The sequence below is a fragment of the Xiphophorus maculatus genome, chromosome 6 (assembly GCF_002775205.1).
Source record: "Xiphophorus maculatus strain JP 163 A chromosome 6, X_maculatus-5.0-male, whole genome shotgun sequence".
Classification (NCBI taxonomy): domain Eukaryota; kingdom Metazoa; phylum Chordata; class Actinopteri; order Cyprinodontiformes; family Poeciliidae; genus Xiphophorus; species Xiphophorus maculatus.
In genome coordinates this window covers 2202513-2227022 of record NC_036448.1, presented here as the reverse complement: position 1 = coordinate 2227022, position 24510 = coordinate 2202513, and the positions used below count along the sequence as shown (strand labels likewise).

General features: G+C 39.5%; 1 protein-coding gene across 2 annotated transcripts in view; it reads right to left on the bottom strand.

The window, feature by feature from the left end:
• The window catches only part of LOC102217965 (small conductance calcium-activated potassium channel protein 2-like), an 86759-nt gene that overhangs the window by 24998 nt on the left and 37251 nt on the right, over positions 1-24510 (bottom strand). For both annotated transcript variants that reach the window (XM_023335198.1, XM_005811058.2), the window contains exons 2-4: positions 19462-19935; positions 15362-15457; positions 13403-13821 (exon numbers count right to left, since the gene is read on the bottom strand). In XM_023335198.1, coding sequence (XP_023190966.1) covers positions 13403-13821; positions 15362-15457; positions 19462-19935 — 989 coding nt within the window. The remainder of the gene's footprint in view (positions 1-13402; positions 13822-15361; positions 15458-19461; positions 19936-24510) is intronic.

Genomic DNA, 24510 nt, shown 5'->3' with positions numbered 1-24510 from the left:
TCCCCAATTAAGTGAGGTATTGTTGTTACAAAACAATGGACCAAAATGTCTCTACAAAGAAGAAAGCAACTGATAGGGCCAAACAGTGGCAACTTCTTTGTTTTATTAACTGTTTTTTTTCTTAACATAACATGGCTCATCTAAGGTTGAAATTAATTAATGTCAGTATATAATGACCACTAAATGCTGTCATACAGTTGACTGTAAAGAACTGTACAGTGGTAGGTTAGCAACCACAGCTAGCTACAAATAGTTAAAATCTGTGAATACTTTACTATAACTGTTAATTTTAATAGTTCAAACACCTAAAATAGCTCACTAAGCATCAAAACGCAGAGTGGAAACAATCTTAGTTCTACAACAGGAGGTAACATCTGCTGTTCCTTAGTGTTGATTTTCCAATCAACACTAAGGAAAATCAATGGCACTCCTGAATTGGCTCCTTCGCAAACACCAACCTATCAGTTTCAAGCACCATTGCGTCTGGGTAATTCAGCTTCCCAAGCTGTTTTTTTTTTTCTGTATATATGAAATGCGCTCTATGAGAAATTCAGTAAGTAAGTGAGTTTTCCACAAATAATTTGGAGTCACGTTCCACAAAACAATACGTGACGACTGAACCATGGCCAGGCCGCAGCCCACTGTACTTAATGTTTACCATGACTGAACCTGTAAATATTAGTAGTCTGTTTGCAGTTTGCAAACAGACTACAGAGTGTCATACATTCACACTATTCATATAGATTATGTAGCTGCTCATTTGAGTGGGTTCTATTTGCCCTCATGTCCACACATGATTCATATTTTAGTGGCTGATATAATAAATATCACAAACCGGTGGTGACATTGTGGAACACTAAAGAAAGAAACGGGTCAGAATATCGTCATCACTATCTTCAGCAATGCTATTATCATTATGTTCTAAGCAGTGGAAAAAATTTTAGTTTTTGATGTCTCACTAGTAAAACACAATGTTGGTTATGTTTGTCTTTCAAGTGCCAGTCAATAAATACTGTATAAATTACTTGGACAAAAATGTGTCACAATGCTCTCTGAAAGTCTGTTAGTTGCAGTAAATATAAGCAGATAACTCAGAATGACAGTAATGACGATCCAACTCAAAAACGGCAAACAAAAAACTTGCCCAAATTCTAGCCCAAATTTGCCCAGAATGAGGAAAATGAAATTCAGGCTTGGTTGGAGTGTTTGATGTGGTCCAAATCATCCTTAACTACTTTGTGACAAAGCGTCAGACAGCCCTATGTGTTTTAAATGTGTACAAACTTTGTGATATGTTAGTGCCACTGCAGCCATGCATCAAGCTCCAGGGCGAGTGTGTTAGCAGCAGTGACAGTGCATTCACAATGTGGAGACTGTCAACACCGACATGGTTTGATCCTCAACAATTTAAAACTTTACTGGACTTCATAGTGTACAAAACATCCAACTCACCAGATGAGAATTTCCACAATATTGTGCTCAAAGCAAGGAGCTGAGCTGAGTCTTTTTGGGAAAACTCAGAATCCCCATTTGTTTCTTTGCAGAACAGATTTCTAAATGGAGCAAAGATTTCAGAAAACACAAATTGTGTTTTGAAGAATCTGTGGTCCGTGTAGATAAGTTATCCATAGTCCTGCTAATGACCTAATTATTCTATTCATGTGTGCAGCAGAGGCACATCTAAAAGTTGCAGGACACTGGCCCTTGAGAACTGAAGTTTGATACCCTTGCCCTATTGTGTTAGCTAAGCCAGCTAATAATTTTCTAGTATATAGTTGCATGCTAATAAGGTCCAAGTTAGTCATTCATCATGTTTTGGTCCTGTAGTAGGTTATTGATGACAATGTTTCTGCTGTTGTGTAGGGTGTAGGGATAGTGCCAAATAGATACAGAAACTAAAAAAATATATAATTTTGTTAAGTTCTATGAGCACATTAGAGTTATGATTGTATGCTTTGTAAACTTACTGCAATTCAGGAACTTTCAGATAGTTTCAGTATAGAAACCAATCAATATCAAACTGATAGTGATCTCATTCTAGGATCAGATGTAGAGTTAAGGTTACTGATGTATCCTGCGATTCAGACTTTATGGTCCTGCGTTCATGACCGTCATTTTGATTTTACTGTAGAAGTTCAAACTCCAAAAAAAAAAAAACGGTAAAAAATATTTGTAACTCAAAAGTAATCTAATCAACTGTGTAGGAACATTGGCAGCCTGTTGGAAAATTCTGAAACATGTACACACACACCCCCACACACACACGCGTGCGCACCCCCATGCACACACACACACACTCAAAAGGAAAACGCTGACACAAGCCGATAGTACGCCTTCCGATACTAAAAACCGTTCAGTAGTCTCATCCCCATATATTCTTTGCTTTGTTTGATTGGAATGGGAAGCCACTATTTTACTTTGATGTGCTCACACAGATACAACTTAACTTATGTATAATTACTGATGAATCAGTAGTGAATCAATCCAAAATATCAATGTCGAGTTGGTATCAGTATCGGATTGATTCTGAGGGTGGTAAGATTGATATTTTAGCATCAGAATTCATCTTGAAATTTTATTTTATTTTTGTATTGTAGTTTCTCAACAATACCTAAAAAAATTGTATTGATTTGCTCCACCTTTAATAAAACCGTCACTTTGTTTATTTAGAAGAAAATGGACATATCTTTGCTTCATTTTTCTGTTGATATTGTTTGTCATGTTAGTAGGTTATTAACACCTTTTAGCTTTGTCCAAATTCTGTCATAGGTGTGAACAGAATAATTCATAGGAAAAAAACACAAAACACCTAAAGGTCAGAAGTTTGATAATATGTCAAACTTAGACAAAAAGTGTCGGTATCAGTATGAATAGAATTATTGGTCTCTTGGTATTGAATCAGTACCAAAATATGAACTATCACATACCTATAGTGATTGTCTCAAATAAAAATGCTACATTTATGTTGATAATCTTGACCTTATCTGTTGGTAACCGACAAAAAATAATTCAATGAAAAATTGAGTTCCGCTTTTTCCTGAGATTTTATAAAAGTCATTCTTTAGCAACGTCATTTAAATGAGACAATCAAATTCACCTTAAAAATGTGACTTGTTAATTTTCCCCTAAAGCAGTCCTCTCTGTGTCATTCTGTGACTGCCCTCCTCAGTCTGCAAGGCCACTACACAGGAAGCAGTTCATGAGCACCTTATTGTCAACGCTTCAGTCCTGGAGTGCATACATACGTCTCCTGTGTTAACAAATCTGCAGTTTTTCTGTTACAGAGGTCTCAATAAATTACCTGTAGGTAGCACCCAAAAAAACACAGCAAAATCACCACAGTGTGACTGACCTCAACCCCAGCTGCAGCTGCCCCCCCCTTTAATAAAACTGTCACTATTTGGTGTAGATTCCGGGCTTCTCTTCTTCAGGGGACACAGTAGCAGTGAAACTCCACCACTCCATCGCCTCTACCAACGCTGTGTAGCTCTCTGAAGTCATCCCGAGCATCAATTCATGAAATGTGTTGCATTTCCACCCACATCACTGGTTAGATCATGGAGTGCTTGCTTAGTGTAGCTCACTTTCTCTCCAACCTCTACTCTTTCAACAAAAATCTGATTTTTTGTTTTTTTGGAGAGAGTAGGTTTTAGACAGTACCTATAATGCTAGTACGTGGTTGCCTGAAAACCACCATAAAAAAATAAAAAATAGATAAATAAAAAATAAAAAACACACAATCAACCAGGATGTATGTAAACCTTGTATCTGTTCTAGGGGCATCATGGTGGATGTTTTCTCTGGTCAGACTATTTGGCTTATTCTATCTTTCAATTGGGTGATGATGCATGTAACATATGGTGTGTGTGTGTGTGTGTATCCAATGAGTAACTCGAGCTTGATTATCTGGTGTCTTTCTCTCAGCCACAAAAGATAAACTTTCTGAGACTTTGACGTTGCTGCAGACAGTGAGGTGAGAAGCAGCACTCACACTGCCTAGGAATGGAACGCTTTGTTTCAGGTAAAAGAGTCGAAACAAGGAGGGAAAGAGAATTAGGGAATGGCTAAGAAAGGGAGGCAGAACAAGCACGCATGCAGCGGTTTAAAGCGGGTTCGGACTGTAAGGGGACAAGATCAGAATAGGGAAGAGAGGATGAGGGGAAACTGCAGATGAGGCCACATTAGATGGGTAGAGTAGGGGATGTATAAATCAGTCAGTGAGGAGTAGGGAGAGAGGGACTTGGAGGTTAAAGCCAAAATAACTTAGATGAGGTTTATAATATCTTATGCATTAAGAAAGGAGTAAGAACAAACTATGAGGAAAGGAATAAGAACAGACCTTAGTCCTAAACAGTCTTAAATCCATTCACAGTAAATTTAAAACATTTTCCCCAACTCCACACTCCCTCTACTTCTCCATCCCTTTCAATTCCTCTGGATGTGTGACTTTCATTCCCCCCATCTAGGCATTTTCCAGTTAGACTCCGTGTTCGTCCACTCTCACAGCATACTGCCCTTTCATAAACACAGGAGTATGATCAATGTGACAGCGCCTCAATGCATTTAACAGAGGATACAAGTCACACAAAGCACTTTTAGGAAACAAGCGCCTCTTCTTTTCGCTTTTGATTTGTTTAAAAGAATGGAATTGGGCAGTAAACATGAAAACTATCATGCTGTTTTTTTTTTATGTTTACCGAAGGAGATGAGGAAGGGGAAGTGACATTTGGAACTGTGAAACAAACAAGGACAGTAGTCATCACATTCTGAAGAGTCTCCTGCTTTTCATACGTTAAGTTGCAAGGGAACACATTTAAAGCCCTCGTTTAAAGCCCACCCTGTAATACTTCAACCAGTAAAACCTCAATCTATACATCAACATTGCAATGTTCAAACCAGGGCCACAAAAAACAACTTAAATATTCTCAACAAGACTGATAAACCGCTCACTGTTCTGATTCAAGATAAAGTTAGTCTGGATAAGATTATTGTTTCTGGATTTCTAGGCAAAATATATTTGGGTAAGAGCAACAAATGTCTTTGAAAAACCATTAGAACACGATTCAATCAATTTTGTGAGAGGGAGACACATAATGAGATGGTAATGTGTGAGGAAAAAGAATAAAAAGGGCTTTTCTCCTCAAAAAATCTTTGCAGTTGCTTCTAGAAAGTATTTGTGTGTCACATGGATCTATACCAATTTCATAAAACAAGAAAGGGAGACAAATTGCACAAAGATGGATTGCCCTCTGGTAAATTTCTGAAGGTGACATGGAGTACTTCACTTTAAATCAACCTCCCCCCCCAGGTTCTCGTTGGCCTCATGCGCAACAGTTAGCAAAGAGACGCTTGCTTCAAAGTGCTGCTCACACTGTTACTTCACCTCTGCTTTGCTTCTAGAGCCAGTAGAATATGTCCTCTTCGCAGAGGAGCAGTGGCACATTCCTGCCAACGAGAGGCCTTACCTGATTCTGCTTTGGCCTGCTAGGTTTGACAGTTCATGTGTTTTAGAAGGGCTTCCCCTATCCCTCTCTAATACCCCCACCCTCCCAGTCAGGGCAGCAGTGGCGCCAGCTCAGTGAAGAAAATGATATATAGATTATTTATTTTTTTTTTTTACAGCCAGAGAAAAAGGACTCACATGGTATCCCTATGGAGCAGCATAGTGGGGAAATAGAAAGTACAACAAAACATTATACAAACACACATACACACACACGCACACACACACTCACAAAACTGCACATGCATGCTCATAACCATTCACAGTAACACAAAAATACATACATACACAACTCTGCCCATCTTATTCTGGAAAATGAAATAAACAAAGTGGTGACATGCCCTGGTGTTTGGGAGTGTGCTCTAGCAGTGTGAATGACTGCGTGGTCGAGCCAATCAATTATTTTTAGCTTTATTGGAACCTCTGTGCTTCTCAAGCATAAATTTATTAATGTCTGGGTTTCTGAGCTCACTCTGGGTGGAGGACATACAGTTAGATGTGCAGTAGAAGACAGGGCTGGACGATATAGACCAAAACTAAATTCTTATTTATGTTCAAGGTCAAAGCCAAGGTTATCAAGACTAGGCCTTTACCTTCAATATACTACCCTCCTGTTCTTTTTCCTGTTATAATACCAGAAACAAATTATTTTATTCCTAATGATACTAAACTATTTTGGTTATCTATTATTTTATTTATAATGGAGTAGAATTTTGTTGCGCAATGTGGCAGCTTGTTGCTATATCTCTGTTATAAAACAAGCGATTTAAATCTTTTTGATATTAAAAGTTTTACTTTCGCTGAATTATTTTTTTTCTCAATTTAACATGTTTTGTCACCTTGTGATAATGTGAAATAAAAGAGAGAAGATACATATTTCAAAAGCTCTTATAGCACCAAACTGGACCCTAAATCAATGATGGGTTATAGAGGAAGAGTTTTGGATGAAGAGCAAGAGCAGAGTGGATCAAGAAAAACAGGAAGTAAAAACCTTCTTGATCACAGTACCTAACATGAGAGCTCTCACACATTGGAGGATGAGCTGACAAATACCCAGCCTGGCTCTCTGGAATGCATTGTCATGTGTTTCAAAGAGATGTAGGAGCAATAGCCAACCACATAATAACCAACTCTAGTATCTCTTCCAGACTTTCCCGACTTTAAGACTGGACAAGCAGATAGAGATTTGAAGAGCCAGAGCAAAAATAAGAGTTGCAGGGATTGTCATCAACAGCTTGTGCAATCCAGAACATGCTGCAGTTGTTTCTGCAGGTACTGAACAGGTACTGAACTTTGACACAGCTGCAAATTATGCCCATTTTATTTACCTAAGGAATTCATCAGTATTATCTCTGTAGATGTATAGATCCTGTAGGGGATTATTTAATATGCCAACTGTGCATATTAAATCATCCACTCAGTTGTTGTTAAGGACAGATGCCTCATCGGATGCATATGCAGAAATATCTGAATGATGTTATCTAATCCTCTCTCCCTTCAATGATTTCAACAGCTCCTCAACTACTCCACCAGACTGAAAAATAAAATAAAAAAAATGTTGGATTTGTTTTCTGCAAATATCAGGGACGGTACAGACTGGTACACCTTGTGTGTCACATGGACATGACAGCAATGCCATGACTTAGTGTACAGTCATCTATTTAAAGTTTATGTGGACAGAATGATTCCCATCAGACCACTACAGTACTTTCTGAAATGTAAAGTTCTGCACAGCCACTGGCCTCAAAGAATGACTTAATGAGAAAAAGGAGATACCCGAGAAAAGAAGCCAGGGAAATTACTGAGGTGTGCACAAATTCAACTTCAGACATAACAAGAGGGTCAGATGGTGTGAGGTGGACAGTGCCAATGAGCAAAAGACCTTCCTCAATAGGTCCAGTTTAGAAACAAGCCCAGCATCATCCTCACCTGCTCTCAGCCAGACACGCCTCCTTTACTTCAATTTACCCACAACTTTCCTTTCACATCACATTTTTCTTCTGATTTGGACATTGATCTTAGGGTTACTGCTCAGCTGTTTTCTTCAATGATATCAGGGAAGACTGGTGCTTCCTTCACCTCACCCCATGTCCATGTCTAGTAGTCATGAAAGAAAGGTGGAGAGATAGAACCAGAAGAAACCTGCAGCCAGACAGTTTCAGACCCTCAGGACTTGAAGGTATGTGGGAATCAGCTATTAGGGATCCTGCATCACCTCTTCAAGTTCAGCGCAACCCAGGAAAGGATTGCGGTGCTTTGGAAGACATGCTGCCTCATTCCATAATCCAGGAAATCTCATTCATCAGTGCTTAGCAACTACAAGCCCTGTTGTCCAAGCATATAACACCATAATGTCATGGGGAGAATGTCATTGGCCCAACTGAGAAGATAAACAAGCCACTCAGAACCTAAAGCTGTAAAGAGGTCACCGTAAGCCAGTAGCTATAGTGTATAAGAAACTCAGCAAGGCACAGGTGGACTCGGATTCAAATTCAGATACTTTTGTTGTCCCACAAGGGGAAAATTTATTTTCACAAGGTCAGCAAAACCCGAACTGAGGCAAGATCAGTACAAACATCAATATTCAGCCATAATAACCTGAATAAATAACTTCCTGACAAACAGACCACAGTTTGTGAGACTACAGACTGTGTGTTTGACCCGGAGGTCAGCAGGGAACTGCCCTGTCAAAATGTATTTTTACACTGTGCTCCAGACTTCCAGTACAAGTCAGAGAGGCTGAGCAGAGGGACCATACAGACTACTCAGCAGTACGGCCATCTTTAAAGTTATAAAGACAAAGAGGATAACTGAGAATTTTAGGAAAAGCTGCATCATGTCAAACACTATTTCCATCAGGGGACGAGAAGTCAAGGCATACGTTGGTGTCCATCTGCACAACAGGATTGACTGGAGAAGCAACAGTAGCTGCACCTCCATTACAAATGTACACAAATCTTCATCTATACTCTGCTAATGTCGAAAAAACACAATTTTGCAATTGCGGTGTTGTCATTAAAGGTGCAGGATGTAACTTTTAAAGACTGTTTTTTTATATATATTTGTTAAAACTGTCACCATGTCGTGACAGTATGTTATGACAGATAATTTGTGAAGAGTTCAGTCCCACCCACCTCCTCCTTGAGCTATTATTGTTGTCTGAACAAAATGTACAGTTCCAACCAATTAGAGCCAGTAGGCAGGGCTCAGCGCTGTCAATCATTCCTGCTTACTCACTGCTAAATGTGCTAATGGCGGAGAAACAGCTTACCATTACGGAATTTTTTTTTATCTGCCGTCATCGATGACTATGCCAATTAGCCTGAGCATTCACAACAGGATCTGTTGACTGGAAAAAGCTGCGGCGTTACTAGAGAGCAGGTAACATATGACGTAAAAAAGTGTTTCTTGGGGCTTAGAACAGATAAATATGTGGATGTGCCAAAACTTTCTCCAGTTGAACAGAAACAAAACTTAAGTTATTATTTTTGGACCTAAAGATGAACGATCTAGAGTCAATGCACAGCTTCAGTTATTACAACTAAAAACCAGCGATCAGGCCCAAAACCTGGGAGTAGTGATGGACTCTGACCTGAACCCCCAGAGCCACATAAAGACAGTTACAAAGTCGGCCTTCTATCACCTGAAGAACATTTCCAGGATTAAAGGACTAATGTCTCAGCAAGATCTAGAGAAACTCATCCATGCGTTCATCTTCAGTCGCATTGATTATTGTAACAGCGTCTTCACAAGTCTGTCCAACAAATCAATTAAACAGCTGCAGCTGATCCAAAATGCTGCTGCTCGCGTTCTCACTAAAACCAGGAAGATAGAGCACATGACACCAGTTTTAAAGTCCCTACACTGGCTCCCTGTAGCTCAAAGAATAGACTTTAAAATACTGTTGTTAGTTTATAAATCACTGAACGGCTTAGCAACACAATACATTAAAGATCAGCTGTTGTTGTAACAACCTTCCAGACCTCTCAGGTCTTCCGGTTCTGGTCTGCTCTGCATCCCCAGAACCAGAACCAAACGAGGAGAAGCAGCTTTCAGCATCTATGCACCACAAATTTCCAGAAAACTGTAAAACAGCTGAAACACTGACTTCCTTTAAATCTCGACTAAAAACCCACCTGTTTAGGATTGTATTTGAAACGTAATCAATTACAAATTTAATGATGAAACTTGACTTAATGTCATGTTTTGATTGTTGATTCTATGTTGCTTTGTGTTTCTGTGTTTGATAAGATGCAAAGCACTTTGAAATGTCTTGCCGCTGAAATGTGCTATACAAATAAAATTTGATTTGATTTTCTACTGCAGTTTTTTAAAGTACCTCTATCTTGATACGACTGAAAAACCACCTTGTCCCAGCGCAAAACTTTTTCATCAAAAAACATACGATTTTCCGAAATTGTCATGTTTCCATAAAGCAAATTTATTTCCACAATTTCAATTTGCGCAATTTTATTGTTAGTGGAAATGCAGGCAGTAAAAGGAAGAAGTGAGCAGGCTGTAATTTATCAAATCCATTCCTTAAATGGGGACATAGAAAGACTATGACAGAGCTGCAAACCTACCAAAACATGGCTGTACATCTAAACTGACAGAAATAACCAGAGAAGCAGCCAACAATCCCATCTCTGGAGGAGATGCAAAGATCCACAGTTCAGATAAGAAAATACCCCAACAGAGGAAAGAAACAGTTTTCAAATTTCACAAATCTGTGGGAAAAGTTATATAAGAAGGACAAGAAGAAAATCATTACAAAATGAAAGCTAAAAGAAGCCCTGTTTGCAGGTTCACACAAACCATTCCAACCACACAGCCAACATGTGGAAGAAGGTGTTCTGTTCAAAAGACACCAAATTAATCCTGTTATTCTACAATTATGTGTGGCAGAAAACAGATACTGCATATCACCCTAAACCCACCTCATCCACTGACAAACAGCTAGTCATCCAGAGACTAGCTGTCTCTGGTCATTGGATGATGGGAAGATGGATGGATCTAAATGCAGGGATATCCTGGGAGAAACCCTGGTAAAGACTTGGGGAGAGGTTCACCTTCCAGCAGGAGAACAACCCTGAACATACAGCGAGAGTTACACTGAAGCAGTGCTTATGAAGCATGTTCATGTGTCAGAATAACTTAATTAGCCCAGAACTAAATACAATTAAGATGGCAAGAGCCAAAAACTGATGTTCAGATGCCCTTCATCCAATCAGAGCTTGAGCTGTTTTGCTAAATGTTTATAGACATCCAGAACTGGTACAAACATGCCCCAAAACACACATTTTCCTTCCATTACACAATTATTGTGTGTTTGGAAATAAAATAAAATATTTTTTAAGACAATTATGATAGCTCTGGTTAACTAAAACTATTTATATGACCGTTTTTACTGATGTCACTGCAGCAGTTAAAACTATGTTAAAACAGTCGTGTCTATTTGTTATCAGCTCAGATGTGGTCCAGTGGTGATCTGAAAATATAATATAACATAACCTGCCATGATACTAGTGCATGTCTAAAAGGAACAATGCAAGAAACCAGGAACTGGCAGGTTTACATGATGTATTGTGTCAATATATTAATATGAATGTATATATACAGGTTGCTATATCGCCCAGCCCTTTGGTCAGGAATTTAGTTTTTTTTAGTTTCTTACATGCCAAGAACTGCACATGGAATTCTTTACTAATATGAAACATTGTGAAACTAATGTTAATGTTAGGTAAGGGGAACCGGAGTAAATAATAAAATGCAGCTATCAAATCACAATTTTGTTTATTAAGTAAACAAGCTATCCAAACCAACCTGGCCCAGTGAGAAAAAGTAATTGACCTTAAATCGTACGACAAGTTGTTTCATCCTTGGTTGCAACAACTGTCTTCAAACATGTAAAGACAATATGTCCATCAAATTGCAGTAAATGAATTTTTTGCCACTCCTCTTAGCAGAAGGTTTTTAACTTTGGAGGGTCTAGACCACAGGTGTCAAACTCCAGTCCTCAAGGGTCGCTGTCCTGCAGTTTTTAGATGTGCCACAGGTCCAAAACGCTGGAATGAAATGGCTTAATTACCTCCTTCTTGTGTAGATAAGTTCTCCAGAGCCTTGCTAATGACTTAATTATTCTATTCAGGTGTGGTGCAGCACAGGCACATCGAAAAGTTGCCTGACACCGGCCCTTGAGAACTGGAGTTTGACACCCCTGGTCTAGACTGAATTTAAGTTTAAACTTTGGCTAAGCCCTCTGTTTTGCTTTGCTAAAATTCTCTATCATAAAACCTGTCTAAAGGAGGCCTAGAGTAGTTCAGCTGTTGTTCAGGGTTCCTTTGTGACCTTCGGATCAGGCATCAGGGACTCTTATGGTCAGCCAGACACTCCTGGGAAGGTTCATGCTGTTCCCGGTATTTGCTGGAGTCTCGAAACCTTAGAAATGGCTTTACCGTTTTCCAGACAGATGTCAGATCGGTTCTTGAATTTGTTTTGATTAGAACATGACGTTGCATTTTCTAAATGTATTATAGACTACTGATTTGCTGTCAGATGGATTGTATTAAAGTAACTTCTAGATTCTACAGTTCTGGCAGTAATCCGGCCTGGGAGGAAGACGGAAACTGAACCAAGAAGATCAGATTTAATTAATGATATGGCAACAGAGACAACTGTATGTGCTCACAGTCATGTTGGTTTGGATATGTGCAGGTTTTATGCTTACTACATTATATTGTCATTCTGAAAACCGCATTTTGTAGTTTACTCAGGCTATTTGTACTGATTTTAAAATTTATTTGATGATATGGACCATTTTAGTGGGACAAAAAAAACCAGAAGAAATCTGTAAAGGTTGCACATGTTATTCACAACTGTGTATTTAAGCTTAGAACAATGTCTACCTGCCTTTGGGGTGGTTTGTCATGTAAAATACTGTATCAAGATTAAAATCCACCAGCTAACAGCTGAAGTGCTGAGGCTAAGGCTAGCAGAGAGGAATGGTTAGTCTCAGGTTAACAAGGACGGAGTTAGGAGAGAGGAAACGGAGGGAAGGATAGGAGGTAGAGCTTTAGGAAGAAACTAAGCATCTGTGGTCAGGACCTGGACAAATTCAAACCCTCCCCTGTGATGCAATATGAACTACTGTAGCTACACCACCAGAAAGGGGTAATTTGCTGTATTAGATCTCCTTGACAACATCACGGAAGCAATCACACAAAAAAAGACTTTAAACATCAAAGCTGACATTAGTGTCTCATTTCCCTATGCAAATGTAAAGCGAGGAAGAGAACGGAAAGCTTTCCGTGATTTTTTCTGCCTTTCCTTCATTTTCACTGAGATTCGCTGATGCCCCTCCCACCAATACCCGCCCTCCCACCCCTCCCGAGACGGACCAAGATGCTCAGCTTTTGGGGGGAGGAAAGCGGGTTAAGGGATTTTGGGGGCTGCTCTGCATTACCAAAACAAACCATTCAGCAAACAAACAATTAGGCTCTCATGAATTATGGACAAGCCATCTAAAATAGCAATATTCATCTAAAACAAGGAGTGGGAAGTTGTGGAGCGAGTGCTGAGCTAATGAGACAGATGTCAGGGTGTTTTTAAACACTTCAGCAGGGTTGTCGTATGTGGGCGAATCAGTGAATGCCTTCCTGCAAACATGTAAGCTTTGTTTCTATGTGACCTATGCTAATGATTTCATCCAAGTGGACCACTGCAGGTGAGTGATAAAAAGCAAGAGAAGACTGACGAAAATGAGACACGACAGGTACGAACGTGGAAGGAAAGGAAGAAGGAAGGTATCTAGTAATCCACAAATCAACACAACTGTGCATCAGCCATTTTGTGTCTTGGTTTGCACCTAGCAACATCCATTATTCACAGCCCTGTGTTTACCTCTCACAGACACGCACAGTCCATGCAGCAATGATCCAGGAGGATATACTGAACACCAGCAACACTGTTCCCGGACAGATGGTCATGAGGGTTTTCATGACAAAGCGCGTGTTGAAGTTGATCTTGTTGAGGGCGCCGATACTGCGGGACGAGGCGTCCGTGAACAGCTTGCTGTGGAGTAACATGACCCTGCCAATCAGGTAGAGTCTCAGGAACATGGGTATAGAGAGGATGATGTCCACGTCGGCGTCAGCCACAGACGGTGTGTAGGTAAAGGCCAGCCGTGCCGTCCAAGTGAAGACATACTGGCCTGGGATGGGGTGAATGGCACACACCAGAAGCTCCAGCACAATGAAGAAGATTCGCTCATATGTCATGGCTATCCTCCAATCATCTGCTCCATTGTCGACCATGAACAGCTGAAAAGAAGCAAAGTGCATCTTAGCTAAATGCATTTTCTTTTATTTAAAAAAACTGTACAGCATCTTCCAATTGTTTCATTTGATAAACTATAACTTAGTTGTCCGCATATCATTATCCATTAATCAATCAATCAAATTGAACTGCAATTCAATTTCCTCATAATAGTCATAATCTGCTTATGAACAGTGTCGCTGGGGCAGCAGTTTCAGCCCAGACTTCACTCCTGCAGATCCTAAGGGGGAAGCCCGATGTGTCCCCACGCCAGCTGAGATCCTAGCAGAGGAAGTTACCCGAAACATGTTTTGAAGAATCCAGAAGAGATGACAGACACCTTAACTGACTCCGTTAGATGTGGAGACTCTAAACTGAGTCCCTCCCTGATGCCTTCTCTAAGGGAGAGTCCAGCCATGCTGTGGAGGAAGCTCATTTTGGCTACTTGTGTCGACAATCTCATTATAAACTATCATAACCCAATAAATGACCATAAATGAGGGTAGGAATGTAGTCTTGTTTTTTGGCTAAGCTCTCTCTTCACCACAAGTCTGTGCAGCAGTTATTGGGCAAAAGGCGTGGTACATTTTGGTCCAGTTGTCAATCAAATAAAGAAACACACAATCAGAAAGCCACACATTGCTAATATCAATGAATGAACCTCACACACATATTTTTTGGTTTGGAGTAGAGCAGCAGTCTTCAGATCCAGGCCTTGAGGGCCAGTGTCCTGTGACTTTTAGATATGTCTCAGCTTCAACTCAGAGTGAAATAATGTGGTAATTAGCAGGACTCTAGAAAACCTGACAGCATATTGAGGAGGACATGGAGACACTTGATTCAGGTGTGTTGGACCAGGGACACATCAAAAAGCTGCACTACATTTGCCCAAGAGGCCTGGATTTGAAGACCCCTGCTCTGGAGGAAACTGGATTATGCATGCATGCTCAGAGTTACAGCTGAGATTCAAACCAGGGAATGTCTAATCATGAAAACAAAATGTTTTACTATTTCTCCTTCAGTTACTCTGCAAAATCCAATTTATTTTTACAGTTATATACTTATTATCTCAAAACTAAGTTCAGACTCATACTTCAGTTCATCAGCGGCGGTTCTAGAAAAAATTTACCAGAGGGACCAGTGTGGGGCACAAAACAAAAGAGTGAAGCAATAAAAACAGGGCAATATTGCATCCTTTAAAATATTAAGTGAGCCACAGAACCAAAGAGCCACTTGCAACTCCAGAGCTGCAGGCTGCAGATGAAATCTTTGATCCTATCTCAGCACAAGTAAATCTACAAATGCAACACTTAAATTTGAATTAATTGTTAAAGTAAAATTCTCAAGGTAAAAATAAATTAGCTACAAAGGACAACTAGGTACAGTTTCTGTGCCTGTGCATATCAGCATAAGAAACTGATTTAGTATTATTTATTCAGTACAGGAGGCATAACAGGGACCTGGATCAGTTCTGCAGGGGCACTGGCCCCTAATGGCCTCCATCTAGAACCGCCCCTGAAGTTAATATTTTATTAATAGACTCACCTGGATTTCTCGGGCGTGGTACATTATTATAAGACCAAGCAAAATAACAGTGGAAAGGCTGATAAGGCATTTCAGTGCAAATGAGTATGAGGATTCCTGCAGTAAAAACACAGAAAAAGAATAATTTACTCGAATATCATCAACATAAACCATATAAAAATACAAATCACTTTGTGTGCATTGTTATATATCATAACAATACCAGTGATTTCTGAATAGCATGTCTCTAACAAAGATAATAGACCAGGATGGATAGACCTCAGACAAAAGGAGGTCACAAACAACCTGCAAAAACAGATCTTTCAACAGTTTTGTTGTGCTTTTTTCAAATATGTAGAGTGTGAGGCAAGGCAAGTGATATATTTTCAAAAGTTAGCCAAGCATCATCTTAAGTGTTGCTTCCACCGGCTAAGCCTGTAGTGGCAACTCTTATTTGTAATGAAAGGTCAGCGTGGTTCTGTTACAACCAAGTTAAAACCAGAAATCCACATGTGCTGTTCATATTTACATACACAAGGACACACAAACATTTTGTTCGTGTGACTTTAAATTAAACAAAATATTTCTGGTTTTAGCTCAGTTGGTATTACAAGATTTTATTTACATGTAGTTCAGAAGTTCAATTCCTGACAATGCAGAACTAGTTTTTGTTTTGATAATGATTTTATATAAAGTAATAAGATATTCTAAAAAGATGTATTTCAAACAGTTATGCTGCTTGGCAATATAGATAATTTTGGTAATCTTAAATGACCCAGAACAGAAAGATTTTAGTCTGATTTAATATCAGGGAAAAAGAAAATATGCCTTTTTGTAGGGCTTATTTAAATATCTGGTTCCAACTGCAATAACAATCATATTCTATATATTTGGATATTTGGCTTCTTTGTCAAACTGAAATTAAGTTTTGAACATAACGACCTTTAAGTGGACATTAAACATGCTTTTCAATAAGCCCACATTTCTGTATTGAGAATGTTTTATTTTTTTTTGGTCTTATGTAAGCTGAAGATCATCATAACAGAAACAAAGGCTTTTAGACATCAATGTGTGCAAACTTAATCTATATAATGTGTTTCACTTATTGAACTGGGATACTAAAATACATAAACTAATATTCAAATTTATTGAAATATCTATCCTGTATTTCTGGTTTAGGATGAAAATATAAAATGAGAAGCAAGAATGAAACAAAAGTTTCATCATAAAAGAAACACACAGACACGCACGCCGGCACACGCTCACACCCCCCCAGTGCACACACACCCCCCTGCATACACACATACTACTCACAAGCACAGAGGACTCCTATTAGTATAAGTGGATAATGTAGTTCTACAGAAAAAGTACACTTAAGATGATGCTTAGCCATGAAGGTGCCGGTGTAAGTGCAGCCTGATGTTATCTGGACACCGTTCATCATAAATGAAAGTACAGATTAATCAAAACGTGACATAAATAGGGGGACTTTTTACATAGTGGTTGGAGCCAAAAGCCATTGCTAACATTAGCACAGGGCCACCAGCGTGAGCTGTGCTTGTGATAAATAGGCTGGCTGGATGCTAGAGCGCCGCTGCTTTTTATTTGTGTACATTGGAAATGAGAACCGGTAGTCCTCACACCTCCTACTTGGTAAAATGCCAGATGATAAATCAGTTTAACAGCCCTGGTGTAAAAGGGCCCCTCTACTGCAGGCTAATGATCCTAAGATTGCTTTTATAATAACAGCGCAAGCGACAAATGATAAAAACGAGAGAAAATATTGCGTATAATCAGCAGTGTGATGACAGTCAGAGCAGCTCTACATCACTGTCCTTCGGTGGTCTATATAACCAAATGTATTTTTAGCCATCAACTAGATTGCCTTGCCCCTCAGTTCAGTGACATGTTCTCAAGACATTTGGAAATTGTTTTGAGAAATCCCTGGTGAAATAACATCGGGTAAACCAATTAATCCACCTGCCAGTGGTTCAAGGATTTTTCAGTCCCAGTGCTTACTGTCTCCCTACCAGTTTCCCTGCTTCAGGGCTCAGAAAACCTTAGCTGAACCTCAGGTTTTCACTCTGCAATGTTAGATGGTGAAGTGGACCATCCACAGAACCTCCTACCGGTCTGGTGTGGGAACTTACAGTTCTACTAAGACCACTCGGGTCATTTCCATTTCAGCTGAGGTCAGCTTGATGAATGGACTGAACTCCACTCAGTAACAATCAAGATAAATCTATTGATTTTCTTAGATCCCCATAAATCATACTATGGATTAGTCTCCCTAACTTTCACATACACACCCACATACATCTGTAGCTTTTTTAAGTTACAGGTCATTATCTGCAATTTGCCAGTAATTATACAATTCTATATTTTACAGATTAATAAAAAAAAAAACAGAGGTACATATATGGCAATTTTATTTTAAAGAACTGAATATTTAATAGAGTAAATATTTTATGTTTTGTTGACATGACTATGATGTATTAGGACAACACTAGTGTATTAGAAGCAGGGGCATTCCACTACCATAAACACAACCAGACAGTAGCAAAGACGTAGTCAGTTTATGTCTCGCTTTATGGCATTTTAATCAGAATACAGAGACAGCTGAACACCATGTAAAGCTGTTCAATGACACAATTCTATTTGGACATAACTGATGCACAAGCAGCTCATTGATGATCATGTAAGTAGTTCTATTTGTGAGCTGGGATGATGACTTTGCATGTAGCTGGATGGTTGTTTATGACAGTGTCCTGTATGGCACTGTGGCCTAAGTTTAGAACAAAACTTCAGGACACTCAAACTGTAAGCGTAGTTCAGCACCAAATGATAAAGAGCATATTTCACATACTGAGAAAACCCCATCAGTGTGATGTAATGCATCTACAAGTTGCCTTTAGTTAACTTCCATCACAAATTAAATGAGTGTCAGACCTTGAACACACCACACCTCTAAAATATGGTGGTGGCAGCATCATTCTGACTGAAATCATTTCTTCAGCAGGCAGTAAGAATGACTTACATTAGAATAGTAGAGATCAGAGGTCTTCAAATCCAGACCTGGAGGCCCGGTGGCCTGCAACTTTTAGCACTGCTTCAATACACATGACTGTTGTAGATTGTCTCATTAAATATGTTTGCTTCCACTCTGTTTTCATACACTTGTTGCATTATTAATGAAGATCTGTCTCAAACTATTTAATCCTTTTCGTACAACAATTTCTAACTTTTAACTCGGTCTGCTTTGCACTGGGAGCTGATAAAGCTGATAAAGCATTATGTTTGTTAGAATAAAAGAGCCTTTGTTAGGATAGTTCAGGATTTGTGAAATGAAATTATATTAAAGGGGAAAAATATCAATCAATATATTTCTTACAGTAGATATTGCTAATGGCAACATTATTTAGATTAGTTGGTTCTGAAAGCTAAAGGTTAGTCCAAGAGCGGCTGAGACCAAACAACTCCAAAAATACAAAGTATGAAAAGTGCAGATGTTATTTATTTTCCATTTTATGGCCTTGCTTGTCAATTAGGTAATTTCTCTGACCAGAAACTCAGTAAGTGTTTAAAACACAGGAACACAGATGGAACTCTTTGAAGACAGACAGATCTACTGGATGCATTCTTTTTCTGAGAACTTCTTAGGGTTAAACTAGGATTAGAATCAAATAAGCTTAAATATCCAAAATCTTAATCTTTGCTTTACCTTTGTTGTTATCAGAACAGTGCATGGTGTGTTTTGTTTCAGTCAGTTTTGTAATTTTGTCCTGCTGATTTACCAGCCGCTCACTACAGAAGAAGCACATCAAACCTAGAGACTGCTGTATCCTGAACACAAATACAGACTGAGTTGTTTTAGGTCAGCAGAAGGATTCTTTGGTCGAGCTCCATCTTGAGCATGGTTTCAGCTTCCTGGACCAACTTATCTGGATTGATCCTAACAGAAGATGCTCAGAGTAAGGGTTGGGGCAAGCATATGATATCAGAAAATACACTTCAACATTAATAATCTCTTTCCACAAAGTTGAAAATGGCAGTATCCACACAAATGATAGAAATCAGACACACTTTGTTCTAACTCACAAACACACACACACAAAACCCACCTTAGTGTAAACCCCCCATGAAAGTTCTGTCTCCGTCACCATGACAACAATCCCAAACATCCCGAAGATGAGTGCGTAGTCACTGAGTCGTTTTCGCTTCTCGAACAGCGCCCTCCGGTGACCAAGCTTGTAGCCAATGTCCTTGTTCTTCTTCTGTGGAGCCCTGCCGCCGCCTCGCCCGCTACCCTCCCTTACCAGGCTCTCGTTGGACGCCTTACTGGGGTCCTCTCCGCCGTTGCCCTTGGACACCACCACCTCCAAGCCAGAGCTGTGCAGCGTCTGCAAGGGTTGCGTTTCTGAGTCGAGCTCCGCAAGGTTTCGGCGCGACGAGGACGCCAGGCTGCCTACTAGTGGTCTTACCACTCCGCCATTGTACTTGCAGGTGTTCATGGCTATCTGAGGGAGTCGGCCACTGCTCTCAGAGAGGGAGGGCTTGGATCCAGCATGGCTCAGCTTCTTCTGCTCAGTTGAGGTCTGGAAACAGAAAGAGCAAGAATAAATAAAGCACTCTCACAACAAACAAGGTGTAAAATCTAGAGGTGGGTTGAAGAAACCCACACAGGTTCATTTTTTAAATAGGACACTCATGCGGGAGTTTGAGCAGCAACTGACATAGACAGATACATACTTGGTTCATTGTTGAGAAGAATCACAAATTAAAACAAAAAAAACCTTTGAAAACCACCAGTACTACAATGCCTTGCAAAAATCCAATCCCTTTTCATTTTTTGACATGTTACACAACAAACACAATGTACTCCATACCATCAAAAAGTAGGTTATCACTATGAAGCAAAAGGAAATTATGCCAAATAATTTTTACAGATTAAAACCTCAAAAGTGTGCCATCCAGGGGGCGTATTCTCGCCCCCTGAGTCAATACCTTCTAGAACTGAACTTGCTTCCAGTTCTGTTTAATCGTCAAGTCTTCCAGGGTTTGTCTGTACCAGCTTTGAACAACTTTAGACTAAATATTTTTGCCCAAACGTCTTTGCAACAAAGCCCTAGTTCAGTCTCGATATACAGCAGCTGTGATCAACAGCATTTATGTCTGGATTGGACTGACCCATTCTAACATGAATATGTTTTGATCTAAACCACGGCTTTTCAAAGTGCTCTTCATGAGGAAAACGAAATAACCAGACAAAGTAACTGCAGACATTTAGCTAACTTCACCAAGCCTATGCAAGAGACCAGATGGACAGACTAAAGCTATGGTGAGTGATAAAATATGGTCTGGGTCAATCAAATTAAAAAAAGAAGGAGGTATCACCATGAATATTGAAACTTTGGATTTCTATGGGCTGAATCTGAAGACGCCTTACTGGCAGACAATGTCTTGGCTGGTTGTTGTTAGCTAGCCAAGATGTGCTAGCTAACAACACCGTAAGGCTGTGTCATTATATTAAGACTAAACACCCAAGTTTGATGACCAAACCCCAAGAGTTTTAGGCAGGAAGCTAAATGTAGTTTATTATTTTAGCACTGTATATGGCAAGGCAGCTAAGGTTGATCATGTGTTACTAGACATAGCTAAAGTAGGTAAACGCTGTGATAATGTAGTGGGGGGCGGGACAATTATCTGTTTAATGATGCTGCTGCCACCATGAGTAACCATGGGGATGATGTGTTCACAGTCATGTGCACAGTTAGTTTTCTACCTCATACAGTGTTTTGCAGGTTGGTCACACAAAATTCCATTTTGGTCTCTTCCTGGCTGCTTCATTTTACATATATTTTGAAAGTATCTGACACTACACGTTGATTTATTACAAAGAAACTCCAAAAATTCACTGAAGTTTCGAGTTTCAAGTCTACAAGATGTGTAAAAGTTCAATAGATATGAATACCTTTCAAAGGTACCTTTTTAAGGTTTTATTGCAAAACTATGAAGTATCCAAAATTGTGAAATAGCAAATATTTGTGTCTGTTTCTTGAGATTTTTTTTTCATTAGGGATGGCATCACGTGATGTCTCGACGAGTTCTTCCCTCTACAGAATGAAATCAAAATAGGAACTTTTAAAAACAAATTAATTATGAATAGCTCTAGATGTATAAATAAAACCACGTAACCAAAAGTGGACCATACAAAGTGCAGAAAATTGAAGCTGTGCTTTGCACAAATACAGATATGAATGATTAATGCTTGGCATGACCCCCTTTTCCTGTCACACAAGCACTCTTTACTGTGGAGAGCTGTAGCAGTCACCAATAACAAAGGGCAGAAGAAAACATTGACTATTTATATATCTTTCTTATGATTACTGACAGAAAAATTTATATACAGATACATTTCTAATTTGATATAAAAGTTAACTGAAGCGAGTGTTGAAATCATTTTGGAAAAGCTTCCTTTTAACCCGCTATAATTCATTTACTGAGCCCAACAACATTTCTGCTAATCCAAAACATTAGCTCTGCCTGTATGTTCAGGTCTGTTGTCCTGCTAAACCTGAACCTCTGACCTAATCTCATCTTTTCCAGCCTCTACTAATTTTGTTTATTTGTTTTTTTGTGTGTGTGTGTGTGTGTGTGTGTGTCTGTGTGTCTGGTGTCTTCTGTCTTCTAATCAAATCTTACCATCTTGTCTGCCACTGCTGAAGAAAAGCATTACCACACCATGATACTACCACTACCAGCATTCTAGGTAGGGATAGTGTGTTCGAGGTTATGCGTACCATTAATGTAATGAGCTCTGCACATGTTCCATGTGCAATTCCACCAGGTGTGTGATAAGTGCTGCTGGCTAGTCTGGAGGAGCTGAGGGAGGAGTCGAGTGGGAGGCGGAAGCTTGGAACCTGCAACTTGGAGAAGGAGTTGCAGCTTGAAAGCGGGGCTAGATCCACTGAGAGGTTTTGCACAGCTGAATGGTTGCCACGGATTTCTCAAACATGTGTGAAAGCATTAAAGCAACACTCCAGGTATGTTTTGATGAGGGAATGACATTATAGCTCGATGTAAAGCTTTAAAAAGTTGATTTTACATAATACTGCCCCTTTAAGATAGTGATTTCCTTAAGCTGAACAAGAACCAGACATTTTGTCTCTAAGCTCAATATCATTTCTGCATCGTCTTGTAGCGCAGACGTAACACACTCCATCCATCGGTCACCCCAGCAGCATCTATGTGCCTGTCGCCCTGGGTCCTTTGGAGACCCGGGCAGATTATCATAATGGCTTATGAAGACGTCACACGGAACAGTGGCTTAAAAAAAAAAAAAAAACAAGTTGAGGGGATGCAATACCACTGCCGGACCTTTTTATTAGTCTTGACAAAGCGTGCCTAATGCCTTTAAAAGTGCTGGTGGGAATACAGAAGGGCAGCCCTAATGGAAATTCACTAACTCTTGTCCTGTGATGCTATCATCTTCCGCATATTGTGGCGAATAAGAACAGGACTAAAGGTTAAGGATTAGTGCAGCCCATAGTGTTTCTAATCCCCTTTTCTGTATTAAATTGCTTTTTAATCTGTGCCATTAGAAGCCCTCTATACTTCAGAAGTCAGTGGAGTAAGTGAACTTTGAGTTTGAATGACAGGAAACAGTGCAGATAGATGCTGATATGGCAGTGGAGATCAGGGTGCTGTTCTTTGTGCCTGGACTAAATTAGATCAGTGAGTATGCTAATCAGAGCTAATTTGATACCAGTTCAACAAATTAAGATAACAGCGGAGTTCCCTGCAGAGGGAATCTGAACTTTACTGTCTTGTGACTGATTTTATAATTCATTCGACCATAGCATTTAGCAACAAAGATTAGAATTCCCTATATCTTTAATCATTCCAATGCCAATGCCATTAACAGATTTAAGGAGAAAGTGTAGCTTCAGAAATTGTTTTCAGACTTATCAGAAATGTCTCTAAGCATAAATAGCTGATGTGTTCCAACATTCTCAAAAAAAGAAACAATAAAAGGATTAGTTTTGTTTTTTGTAGAACACTGAAAATAGATATCCTTTTTGTGGAACTAAGACCTACGATTTAACAGTTTTTATGTTTTGGATCCAGATTACAGTCATTTGCGAGAAACTAAAGCATCACTTCTTCCTTTGATTTGTCACAATATGTCAGTCATGTTCAAAAATGAATCTGTGATTCTTGTTGGTGATTTAAATAGCTCTGAAGTCCTGCTCCCAGCTCAGAGTATTTTTAGTATCCTGGATGTTTGAAGTGGAAATATGGATCCTGGACTGTATGAAAGCAAAGGTAAGACTCAGCCAAGTTTTCTACACTAAATAATTCCTTGACTGTACATTTATAGAGAAATTCTGGGCACAAAACCCTGTTTTAAGAAAACAGGTATACATTCAAGAGTGAGCATAAATGCAAAGTAATGATGCTCTTAAGTTTCTTTTTCTACTTTCATAATACATCAGATTTTTGTCAGCTAGCGTTGCACATTACTGATACAGTCAGGCTGTTCCATGTGCTTAACATGGCAAGACAAAGCCAAGGCCCTTGAAGCCAGAACTTGGTAGGAATGACATCACATCCAGTTTTTATTGAGATCCAGTTGCAGTTTCCGGACTGTCATAGAATTACAGAGTGTCTTCAGTCAGAGGCGTCAACAGATCTGCTGTACGACAGACCGTTACAGGAGATCCTTCCTGTTCACAGACATCAGCATCTACAACAACGCTGAAGAAACTTGGACAGATTGAGTTATAAGAATATTTAATTTCCCTTTGTGATAATTTTTTTAATTATATTTGAATTGAATTAAAAAATTACTGAAATCCATTTGGATCCTTGTTCAGTCCCTCAGACATTCACAGGCTTGAAGCAAGAATCCTCACATCACCTTCCAAACTCACAAACATTCAGTCCCTTCCATTCTCATGCCCACTCGGCCAATCACCAAAGCTGCTCAGTTATTTAGATTATTTGTTTGGCATGTTCCCTGCAACACTACTAAAGAGTGTGGCAGAGCGGGCATGGGGGCCCAGCATGCCCTTGACTGCCCGCGATGTCCCCAGAGAGGAGACGCAGAGGCAGCTCGTCCAGCTAAGAAATGGCTCAATTTTATTCTAAATAGCACACAGCATCCAGGC